General features: G+C 47.1%; 1 protein-coding gene across 1 annotated transcript in view; it reads right to left on the minus strand.

Moving 5' to 3' along the window:
• The window catches only part of DLGAP2 (DLG associated protein 2), a gene marked incomplete at its 5' end in the record, with an annotated part of 465,714 nt that overhangs the window by 70,363 nt on the left and 383,337 nt on the right, over positions 1 to 12,014 (minus strand). Inside the window, one exon of the mRNA XM_068969930.1 lies at positions 7,805 to 8,016. Within this exon, the coding sequence (XP_068826031.1) occupies positions 7,805 to 8,016 (212 nt within the window). The remainder of the gene's footprint in view (positions 1 to 7,804; positions 8,017 to 12,014) is intronic.

Here is a 12,014-nt window from a genome sequence, read left to right on the forward strand (position 1 = left end):
GTTCAGTTCAGTTCAGTTCAGTTGCTCAGTCGTGTCCGACTCTTTGCGACCCCATGAATCGCAGCATGCCAGGCCTCCCTGTCTATCACCAACTCCCAGAGTTCACTCAGACTCATGTCCATCGAGTCAGTGATGCCATCCAGCCATCTCATCCTCTGTCATCCCCTTCTCCTCCTGCCCCCAATCCCTCCCAGCATCGGTCTTTTCCAATGAGTCAACTCTTCACATGAGGTGGCCAAAGTACTGGATTTTCAGCTTTAGCATCATTCCTTCCAAAGAAATCCCAGGGCTGATCTTCAGAATGGACTGGTTGGATTTCCTTGCAGTTCAAGGGACTCTCAAGAGTCTTCTCCAATACCACAGTTCAAAAGCATCAATTCTTCAGCGCTCAGCCTTCTTCACAGTCCAACTCTCACATCCATACATGACCACTGGAAAAACCATAGCCTTGACTAGATGGACCTTAGTCGGCAAAGTAATGTCTCTGCTTTTGAATATGCTATCTAGGTTGGTCATTACGTTTCTTCCAAGGAGTAAGCGTCTTTTAATTTCATGGCTGCAGTCACATCTGCAGTGATTTTGGAGCCCCCAAAAATAAAGTCTGACATTGTTTCCACTGTTTCCCCATCTATTTCCCATGAAGTGATGGGACCAGATGCCATGATCTTCGTTTTCTGAATGTTGAGCTTTAAGCCAACTTTTTCACTCTCCTCTTTCACTTTCATCAAGAGGCTTTTTAGTTCCTCTTCATTTTCTGCCATAAGGGTGGTGTCATCTGCATATCTGAGGTTATTGATATTTCTCCCAGCAATCTTGATTCTATTAGGCTTGCTGCTGTTGCTGCTGCTGCTAAGTCACTTCAGTTGTGTCTGACTCTGTGCGACCCCATAGACGGCAGCCCACCAGGCTCCCCCATCCCTGGGATTCTCCAGGCAAGAACACTGGAGTGGGTCGCCATTTCCTTCTCCAATGCATGAAAGTGAAAAGTGAAAGTGAAGTCGCTCAGTCGTGTCCAACTTCGCGACCCCACGGACTGCAGCATACCAGGCTCCTCCATCCATGGGATGTTCCAGGCAAGAGTACTGGTGTGGGTTGCCATTGCCTTCTCTGCTATTTGGCTTAATGTTGTTTAATTTTGCCCTCAGATCTTACAGATTTACCTCTTTTTGCTCTAATCTCTCTTTTTTTTTAATTTTAATTTTTACTTTATTTTGCTTTACAATACTGTATTGGTTTTGCCATACATTGACATGAATCTGCCACGGGTGTACATGAGTTCCCAATCTTGAACCCCCCTCCCACGTCCCACCCCATATCATCTCTCTGGATCATCCCCGTGCACCAGCCCCAAGCATCCTGTATCCTGTGTTTAACATAGACTGGCGATTCGTTTCTTACCTGATAGTATACATGTTTCAATGCCATTCTCCCAAATCATCCCACCCTCTCCCTCTCTCACAGAGTCCAAAAGTCCGTTCTATACATCTGTGTCTTTTTTGTTGTCTCGCATACAAGGTTATCATTGCCATCTTTCTAAACTCCATATATATGCATTAGTATACTGTATTGGTGTTTTCCTTCCTGGCTTACTTCACTGTATAATCGGCTCCAGTTTCATCCACCTCATTAGAACTGATTCCAATGTGTTATTTTTAATGGCTGAGTAATACTCCATTGTGTATATGTACCACAGCTTTCTTATCCATTCGTCTGCTGATGGACATCTAGGTTGCTTCCATGTCCTGGCTATTATAAACAGTGATTGCAAATAGAACTGCCTTATGACCCAGCAATCCCACTGCTGGGCGTACACACCGAGGAAACCAGAACTGAAAGAGACACATGCACCCCAGTGTCCATCGCAGCACTGCTTATGATAGCCAGGACACGGCAGCAACCTAGATGCTCTAATCTCTTTATTCAGTGCACTATCTGGGGACAGTTGGGGCTTTGACAGTTGTCGGCTTCTGTTTAGTTAATAGAAAGTCCTGTCTGACTTCTCCTGAGTGTTTGGCTGATTACCCATGTCATCCATCGCTGTTAGATATCTGAAGACCACAGACGTAAAGAGAGCGACTCGCAGTTAAAGAGTGATGGCTTTCAGCACTCTTCATTGTTCGGGGTGACAGCTCTCCATCCATTATGCAATCAGATTCGTTGGTTCACCAGAAGATGAACTGGGCACTGCCCTCAGCGCTGTGGGGGGACACGCATCTCACGGCTGGATGAGCAGGAGAGAAAGCGCACAAAAGCAGCTGGGTGTAGACCGAGGGGACGCGTGTGCAGCTGTGAGGGTGGTCAGGAACGACCTGGCTTGTGGGGTTGGCGGCGGGGGGGGGTGGGGGCGGGATTCGAGAGCTCCTACGATGAGAAGAGGGAAAATGTTGGGAAGAAAGGACAGTATATTACCTTCACCTCTAAGTCGAGTTCCCTGCCCAAAGGGCTGGAAAGGAAAGGTGGTCAGTATTAAACACTTTACAAACTCATTACAGAAATTTGATAAAGTAATTAAAATGGAGAAAAATAGCTAATAGTGGCTGTCTTTATCCTCAAACATTGATCTTTTCTTCATTTTTGAAAGATACTTTCTCTAAGTCAAATTCTGGGTTCATAGGTTTTTCTTTTAATACTTTAAAGGTGTCACTCATTGTCTTCTGGCTTGACTAGTTTACGACAAAGCCCCTGTGAGAAGGTTGTGCTCCTCTGTATGTGCTGTCCTCTATTTTTCTCCAGCTTTCTGTAAGATTTTCTCTTTACTCTCGGTTTCTGGTGGTGTGAATACGTGTGTATTTGCCCAGGGTTTTGGTGGTTTGTTTGGAGTACTTGTCTTTCTTGAGGTTTTCTAGATTCCTCAATCTGTGATTTGCCGTCCGTCGCTATTTTCAGAACTCTTGGGTGTTACGTTTTCAAATGCTTATTCCATGGACCGTTCACCTTCTCTTTTTCTCCTGGGATTCAGTTCCTTGGACCATTTAATGTTTGCCCACAGCCCCTGAATGCTCTTTTCTGCCTTTATTTCCTATATTTGTGTGTGTGTGGTGACCCCTGTGGATTATCTTCAAGTTCACTGACCATCACGTGGTTGTGCCGCGTCTGCTGAGGGGCTCAGCAACTAAACCTCTGCTTCTGACACCGTGGTTTTCACCTGCAGTGTGTCTGTCTCCCTCTTTCTTATACTTTCTCTCTCTGCCAATTTCCCTTTGGTGTCTTTGAGTACTCCATGTTTTCCCTCCGATTTTTACGGCATTAATCCATTATTTTAAAGTTCTCTCTGATGGTTGTCATCAGTCAGCTCTAAATCTTCTCTCGGCTGCTCCGTCTCTTGAGAGTGGGTTTTACTTCCTTTTATTACCTCTTTTAAGTTCTGGTATTTCTGAATAGATGGCACGTTTGCATAAATGAAGGTCAGCACCTTATATAGAAAGAGGCATATTGAGACGTCCTGTCCATCCCTGTTGCACCTACTTCCTCCTCGCTCCTTAGATGTAAACATTTTTATTAGCTTCTTATTCATTCTTCTATTGTCTCCTTACGTAATATAATCTCACAAGTGTTTTAGTCTTGTTTTCCCATTTTATCATATAAAAGTGGCAGCATCGGGTCTTCCCCGGTGGCTCAGTGGAGGAGTCCACCTGCCAAGGCAGAAGACACAGGTTCAGTCCCACAGGCCGCAAACAGGTGAGCCCGGGAGCTGCACCAGCTGAGCCCAGGGGCCACAGCTCCTGAAGCCCGGGCCCCTGGAGTCTGTGCTCCTCGACAAGAGAAGCCCGAGCACTGTGCCGAAGGGCAGCCGCTGCTCTCCACAGCGAGGAAAGAGTCCGTGCGGCAGCGAAGACGCGGCAGCGAAGACGCGGCGGCCAAAAAACACACGAACAAATTTAAAAAAGAGAGAACCTGTAATTACAATAAACATAGAGAGATTCTCAGTCTCTCGTGTTTTTTAAAAAAGTGGCAGCTATATAATAATGTCCTGTACTTTGCTTTTTAAAGTTGATGTAATCTGGATTGCTCCACAATCGGCACACAGAAGTGTTCCTCATTCTTACAGCTGCCTAAGACTCTGGTACATCCTATTAATAACATTCTACTATTTCAATCCTTGCGTATATCTACTGTTCAGTCAGTCCTGTCATTGTGGACTCTGGGTTACTGTAACTTTTGCTATTACTGATGCTGTAACAATGAAGAGCATCTTACCTGTTGCTCTTACAGGTGAACCCACCTGTGGGACCAGATCCCTGCTGGCAGGCATGTGGGCAGCTGAGTGCTTCCTACAGCGATGCACATGAGCTAGTGAGCACCGCTGCATTTCTGCACCTTTACACTCAGAACGGGAGTTTAGATTCTTAGGTTTCAGTGGAATGCTGAAGCTCTCCTAGACTTTCAGTCACTGACGAAGTATGTGGACGTCTTCTCTGGCCTCTGCCCGATTATATGGCCACAGTGCTCATCTCTTCCTGACTGAATTGCAAGGTATCTCTTGGTGTTAGGAATGTGAGCACGTGTCACCTGTGTCATGGGCCAGTTCCCCAGGTTTTCATGATTGTCTTACTTTGGTGACAGTACTTTTAGTTTGTTCATTTGTTTGTTGGCCTTTACCATGAATATGTTTTTAGTTTTATGAATTAACATATGTCAATATTTTGTAGTTTCTCACTGTGGAATAAGGTTGGGATATGCCTTCTCCAACTCAAGATTGTAAAATATTCACATATGCAGATTCATGTACATATATACGCATGTACATACACACACCTGTATATACACATGTATACATATACACACACCTGTACATTCACATGTAGACATATACACACACCTGCATATACACACGTATACATATACACACACCTGTACATACACATGTAGACATATACACACACCTGTATACAGTCACACACACCAACATGATTCTTATGTTTATATCTGTAACCCGCCTGAGTTTATCTTTACATATGAAGTAACTCATATGTAACATAAGGTCTCCTTTCTCTGCAAATTTAAAAATGCTACCTTCTTGAGAGAATGACTCAGAGATGTTCAAAATTATTAGAGATTTGACTTCTCAATTCAACTTAGCAGAAAAAGACCCTAAAATTAAATTAGTTGGTCTACCTTTCATAATAATAAAAAGTGAACTCTCCAGATATCAATACATAAACTAATTTAAAACCTAGTAAATTGGATTCAATAGCATCTTGAAATTTACATTTCATTTAAAATAGCTTTCAGTGGCATCTGCCTGTGGGCAGGGTCTGACCCACGGAGAGACAGAGTTTGTCCTCGATCAATCAACACAACTCTTGAGAATTCTGGGCAGTAAGACAAGTGTGACAAGTCTTTGCTTGTTTCTTTTTGCTTCATTTTCCTTTCCGGAGTGAAAAGACTTTCTGTCACCTTACACTATTCACAGAACACTGCAAGGAGAGAGTGAGAATCCCTGCACGTGTAATAAGGAAGCACGGTCAGCTACTAATGGGAGGACTGGCCGCTTTCTTGGTGCAACAGCAGGGAGACAAGACACTGCTCAACAGAACCACTGTTCCCAGAGGTCAAGCAGCCTTCACAGAAAGGGGGTCACATTATGTGGCTCAAAAGGGCTGATGACAGGTAGCCCCAGACCCTTGCAGGTCTCAGCCAGGCAGATCAAAGCAGGCTTGCTGGGCAAGTCCATCACACAGGAGAGTTTATGTGAGGCAGGAGGCGTGTAAAACTCCCAGGGGTCACCACGCCCATATGATAGTTTAGCCGTAAGAACATCAATCCATCCTCAATCCATCCAATTAGAACTACAGTGTAATTACCAGGCTATTTCTGGCTATTTTATCTGCCTTCTTGAATACCATTATTAACATCAATAGAATTAACTGTGCATACCAAGAGGAGAATAAAAACCTGAAGGAGGTCAGCAGATGCTAATTCTTATGTTTATCACTTGAATCTTAATCCGCTCCCGCTGGTGAAGTTCTGTGGTGCTGGAGGGAAACACACCCGGGGAGCTGCTAAATCCCAGACTTTCTGCTCAGGGCCATGTTTTAAACCCACCTTCTCCTTTCTCACAGAAAGCATGTGGTCCCTGGCACGCGCGCGCTCCTGCTGTTCAGGTGAAGTACTTTCCCTGAATGTGGGCTTGCAATAAGCATTTTCAATCAAACCCCTGGTCCCTTATGTGGCCAAGGCACCTCATCCCTTTGAGTCAGGGTTTTGTTCCATAACGTGGACAGTTTTAACCTCCCTGGGGAAAGAGCGGAGCTTTTGTGAGGTCATTTGAGATGAAATAAATGAAATTATATTGAAGCCTATAAAATCCCAAGATGTGCTAAGATCCGAACAGGCAATAACAACAACTCGATTGATGAACCTCCCAGTAACATATTTTCAAGAGAAATTTCGTATCTTAATACAAGGAGCAACTTGCTGTGGGAGTTTCGTGGACTTTGCGAATCCGTGGAGTCATCTTACAAGGCATGGCACTGTCTGGACACGGCACCACCCACTCCGTGTCACGTATCCACTGCGGTGTCAGCTTTGGGGGAAAAGAATAACCTGCACACGTATAAGGAGAACAGCACATGCCCCGGGAACAGCGTCGACCTGCCGCTTCACCCTCTTGTCGAACCTCCACACCAGAGAAGCCACAGCTCGTGGTGGAAAAAGCGTGCTTCTTCGCATGTGAATCCAGACTTAGCTGGAAGGATCGGAAACACACAACAGTCTGACAGCTAAGAACTGCAGTCATGTTTTCATCGTTCAAATGAATAGCCAAGTTCCTAGTTTCCTCTGTTTGTATTTTGAAAATTAGTTAAATTTATCAGCAGTGTATCTTAGCACACACCCCTGTGTTCATTGCAGCACTAGCCACAATAGCCAAGACCTGGACTCATCCTGTCTGTCCATGCAGAGGTGAGTGGACAAAGACGATGTGGTACAGACATGCAATGGAACATTTCTCAGCCATAAAAAAGAATGGAACAATGCCATTCGAGCAACATGGATGGACCTAGAGATTATCATACTGTGTGAAGTAAGGCAGAAAGAGAAAGGCAAACGCTGTATGATATCACTTATATGTGGAATCTAAAACAGCCCAAATGAACTTATCTATGAAACAGAAACAGACTTACAGACACAGAACAGACCTGTGGTTGCCAGGAGGGGTGGGGGTGGGGATGGACTGCAGATACAAACTACGACAGACAGGCTGGATAAACAAACGCACAGGAAACTATACCCAACATCCTGGGATAAACGCCAATGGAAAAGACTAAACAAAGAATGGATGTATGTGTGTAACTAAATCACTTTGCTATACAGCACAGATTGGCACAACGTTGTAAATCAACTATATTTCAATTTAAAAAACCCCACAATGTATCTTTGGACAAATATATAAAGCATATTCTATGATATTTATAAAACGAATCCAGTTCCTGTTCTTACCTTGCAAAAACTTTGTTGCCTACATACGCACCTGTAAAGTTACAGTAAACAGAAAACTCCCCACTGTGACTGTCTCACACACAGGAACTCCTGATAAATAGCTGCAATGATCTGAGAAGACACGGATGGGTCACTGGCTATGACCGGTGCTCAGATATTAACACTTGACTTAGAAATCACCCTAGTATATTTCCTTAATTACTACGCAGTAAGTGTAACCAAAGGTCTGAAAGGTTTTTTAAAGAGGACTTTAAATTGATGGCCACTGAGTCCAATATTTTCAATCCTGGGCTTTTTCTGGGTTGACCGCTGGCTTGTGTGAGGAAAGCCCTGGGCTGGGGCGGGGGAGGTGTGGGGGGCTTACGTTTGGAGGTCTCCCAGCGGCCTCTGTCCGATGGATGTGAGCAGGGGCTCTGGCCGGAGGGCCAGCTTGGGGGACGTCTTGGGGCTGGAGTCGGAGTCCCCGCTGTCCTCATCGCCCATGGCTTTGATGTAGCTCCCGCTCCTCATCCTCCTGCAGGGGATCTCGTCGTCTCTGCCCCCTGTGGGGCGCCCTCCCCACTCGTCCTGGGGCACCTGGGGAGAGCACACAGGGCGTCAGGGCCCCAGCTGCCTCCTGGGGACGCGGCCCCCGAAGACACGGCTCGTCACTGGCACTCAGCACCGAACATCACACGCTTCTTCATGGTCCGTCACTCAATTCCCAAAAGGATGTTCACATATAATCATTGCTTTTCCTCCTGTTATAAAAGTGACAAACGTTATGGGAAAAGTGAGAAAATGTTAGAAAAGTAGAATGAGGAGAAAACGTAGTTTCAGCACCTGGAAAAACCACTGCTAACACTTAGACTTATTTCCTTGTGGTGAGAAAGCAAGTGAACCTTGAGAAAACTGGACAAGGGAGGTCTCCAGTGTGGAGAGGAAGAAAAAAGAGGAGAAGACGGCAGCCAGAGGAGGAGGCCCTGAGGCCTGTGAGAGCCGACATGGGGCGTGAACCCAGGGCTGGGTCGTGGCCCCCTGTGCGCTGGGGCCCTGTGCGCCGGGGCACGCCTGGACCTGAGTCCTGGCACTCAGACCGTGCGCTGTCAGCGGCGTGCATGCAGGCTGCCCTCTGGGCAGGAAGGAGCAGACCCGCCCCCCAGGAAACCCGAGGTCCTCACACAGCACACACATTACAGGGCGTCTCCAGGGGCGCCCAGGGCAGAGCGGTCCCTTCACGCTCCACCAGTTGTGATGCTGACGAAAACCGAAACCGCACCAGGCAGCGGCTGAGTGTGGAGGGCTGTGTGAGTCCACACGCACCGGCACCATCGCACGGAGCTCCGTAGTCCAAAGACCCAGGGCACGTGCTCTTCACGTTGGAGGAGGGAATCTCCCACCATGCTCTTCGTGGAGATGGGATGATGCAGTTCCGTGTTGACAAAGTCTTCGTAGGTGGGGATTGCCCTATGGTTAATGTTAAGAGACTTAAGTACACTCTCACTGTGCTGTGCTTGGTCGTTCAGTCCTGTCTGACTCCTTGCGACTGCATGGACCCCCATGGAGCCTGCCTGGATTCTCTGGGCAAGAATATTGGAGTGGGTTCATTGTAAAAGGAGTCTTGCCATCTTTCCACGTTTTTAAAAAAATTTTTTAAATTGAAGTTCAATTTATTTACAACCTTGTGTTAATTTCTGCTGTATAACAAAGTGATTCAGTTATATACACTGTTTTTCATATTCTTTCCATTGTGGTTTATCACAGGGTATTGAATACAGTTCCCCGTGCTATCCAGTAGGACCTGCTGTTTACCCACCCTGTATACACTAGTTCACATCTGCTAACCCCAAACCCCTAGTCCTCCCCGCCCCTCCTGCCCGCCTCGGCAGTCTGTTTCCTGTGTCTGTGAGCTTGTTCTGTAGATGCGTTCATTTGTCATCTCTCCAGTTTTGATGGGGCCGTTCATTACCGCCCCGGCCAGGGACAGGCACGGCTAGCTGCGAGGGCAGAGTTATCAGCTGAAAGCACTTTTTCTTCATCTTCCATCTTGCACACTGTAGCCCAGGGCAGGACGGATGCCCCTTCTGGGGCCCCCACCAACACGCAAGTAGTGGGCACCCCTCAGTGAGGGTGAGCGCTTAGGTACCGAGCCCCCCAGGCCCCATGGTGACGCTCCGCGGATCCTCCCTGCAGCCTGGGTGTGGAACCGGCCCCCACCCTGGGCCAGGCTGGGTCCATGAAAGACACGGAGACACACCAGCCTCACGTGGAAGAGGAGGGGGCTTCACAGGATGGAGACTCTGGGTCCTCACAGGCTGACCCTCAGGGCGGTGCGGCTCAGGGACTCCCAGCCGCAGAGCAGGGCTTGGGGGCAGCATGTCCAAGCTCCCTACAGCCAGGTGCCGAGTGCCCATCTCTGACCTGGGGAGCGGTACAGACCTGGACAGGTGGGTGGGCACGAGACCACAGAGGGCGGCGCAGAGCTGCCAGAGACACCGCAGGAAGAAGAAGAAACGCCGGCAGCACAGCCACTGGGGAAACAGACACAGGTTTACAGGAGTCGGGGCACTCGGGAGAAGAGATCAGGAGGAGCGAAGTCTGTGCTTCTCTGGGCATCCAGGCTCTCACCTCTCTCCTCGCGGGGGTCAATTCCAGCAATCCCGACAAGCTGGAGGATGGACAAGGCTGTGGGACAGAGGCTGCCCCCCACCTCATGCCCAGCAGTAATGTGGGCCCACACTTTATGCCACTAGTCGGAAAATTCGATCTGTGGGTGTCTCTGACCGAGCAATATCCCCAGACAACAGGATTCGTGCTGGGGACTGTGAACTGATCACTAGTGTCAAAGGAGGGAACTGATAATATCTCATGGGGTGGCTGAGAATATCTACTCAACCATGCCACGGATAATACGTACAAGAGCCAGCATTTAGCCAAGGAGGGATGTCCACGAGGGAGATCACTTTTTAGCCTGTGGACACCATGTTTCTATACTGTAAAGGCAGGTGTGTGTGTGTGTGTGCACGAATGCTCAGTGGCGTCCAGTGTCCTGAGACCACATGGACTGTGCCCACCAGGCTCCTCTGTCCATGGGATTTCCCAGGCAAGAATACTGGAGTGGGTTGCCATTTCCTTCTCCAGGGATCTTCCCGACCCAGGAACTGAACCGTGTGTCCTTTGCCTCCTGCATTGGCAGGGGGGTTCTTCACCACTGAGCCACCGGGGCAGCCCTGAAAGACAGAGATGCTGTATTACACACAGAAACACAGCCGGAAGGATGTGCAGTGATCACTGGGAGACAGTAACGGTGGGCTTTTCAATGATTTTTCTTTATATTTATATTTTCTAAGTTTTCTACATGGACCATATATATATATTAGTAACTATTGTAATAAAAAGTAAACTTATTTTTTTAATTTAAGAAAATTTAGTCCCAAATGAGAATACATTTCAGTAGAGGAGACAGGCATAAAATAAAGTGAATTATGGTTTAATTAGGGCAAAGAAGGAGGTGTGAGGGCAAATAGGGAAGGAGCCAGAGGAAGCTGTCAACAGAGAGGAGGTGATCGGGGAAGGCTTCCTGGAGGTGAGGCTGGGGGCTCTAAGTCATTGGGACTCGAGCAGCAGGCAGAAGAGAGTCTCACAGAGGCTCCAGCTTCCCCCCCCCAGCGCCCCGGAGAGGGGCTTGGCTGTGGGGCAGATGCTCCAAGGAGGCTGGTGGGGGTGGATGGGGAGGAGCCATGTGCCAGGGAAGACGCATCCCCACTGGCAGCTTATGGAATTTTTGTGAATCAAAAACATGCTTCTGTTAAAAAAAAAAAAAAAAAAGTAAAGATTTTTTTTTCTAGCAGCTTGTGAATTAACTAACAAATGAGATCAGCTTGTATATTTTTGTTTCTGATTGAAGCTGCCAATTTCACAGTCTTTGACAGAAGAGATTTCAATACAGAAGGAGAGTAAACCAGAGTCAAGAGTAGCTGCAACGCTGATTCTGAAGCATATGTCTGCAGACTGTAAAAAGAATGGGGGAGTGACACCGAAACGCCACTGTGCCTCAGTAAAGAATGTTTTCTTCAGCACATTACAGGGTCACAAACCTTCAGTGGCCGGCGTGAGGGTGGCCAGGGTGGACCCCAAAACATCAAGTGCTTTCATGAAAGAATAAACTTCTTTTCACGGTATCCACAGCTTCCGCAAATCCACGTGTAAACTTCGCTGCATTTGGAGATAATTATTATTCTAATTTCCTACTTGCTTAGAGCACTGAGTGACATTTACAATTTCTGAATAGGCATTTTCTTAAGGTCGAGGCGAGTGTAGATTTCAGTATCTCCTGCTTATTGCTTGAAGAAGACTTCAGGCTGCAGATTAAAATGTTCTTTCTTCCTTTTAAGCAGCATGGCAAAGGTACAAGGGCTGGGGTTTTGTAATAATATTCTCTTCCAGGTGCTGAAACCAAGGAAGAAAATGCCATCAAACACTAGGTGTCCAGGTGGGGACATGTCTTCTCCATTCAGTCCACAATTTTCTTGTTTTGTTTTAAACGCATGCCAGGCACATTTGCCCTGGGAATGTAACAGAGCAAGACAGCTGGG

Source organism: Capricornis sumatraensis, chromosome 4, assembly GCF_032405125.1.
Source record: "Capricornis sumatraensis isolate serow.1 chromosome 4, serow.2, whole genome shotgun sequence".
NCBI lineage: Eukaryota > Metazoa > Chordata > Mammalia > Artiodactyla > Bovidae > Capricornis > Capricornis sumatraensis.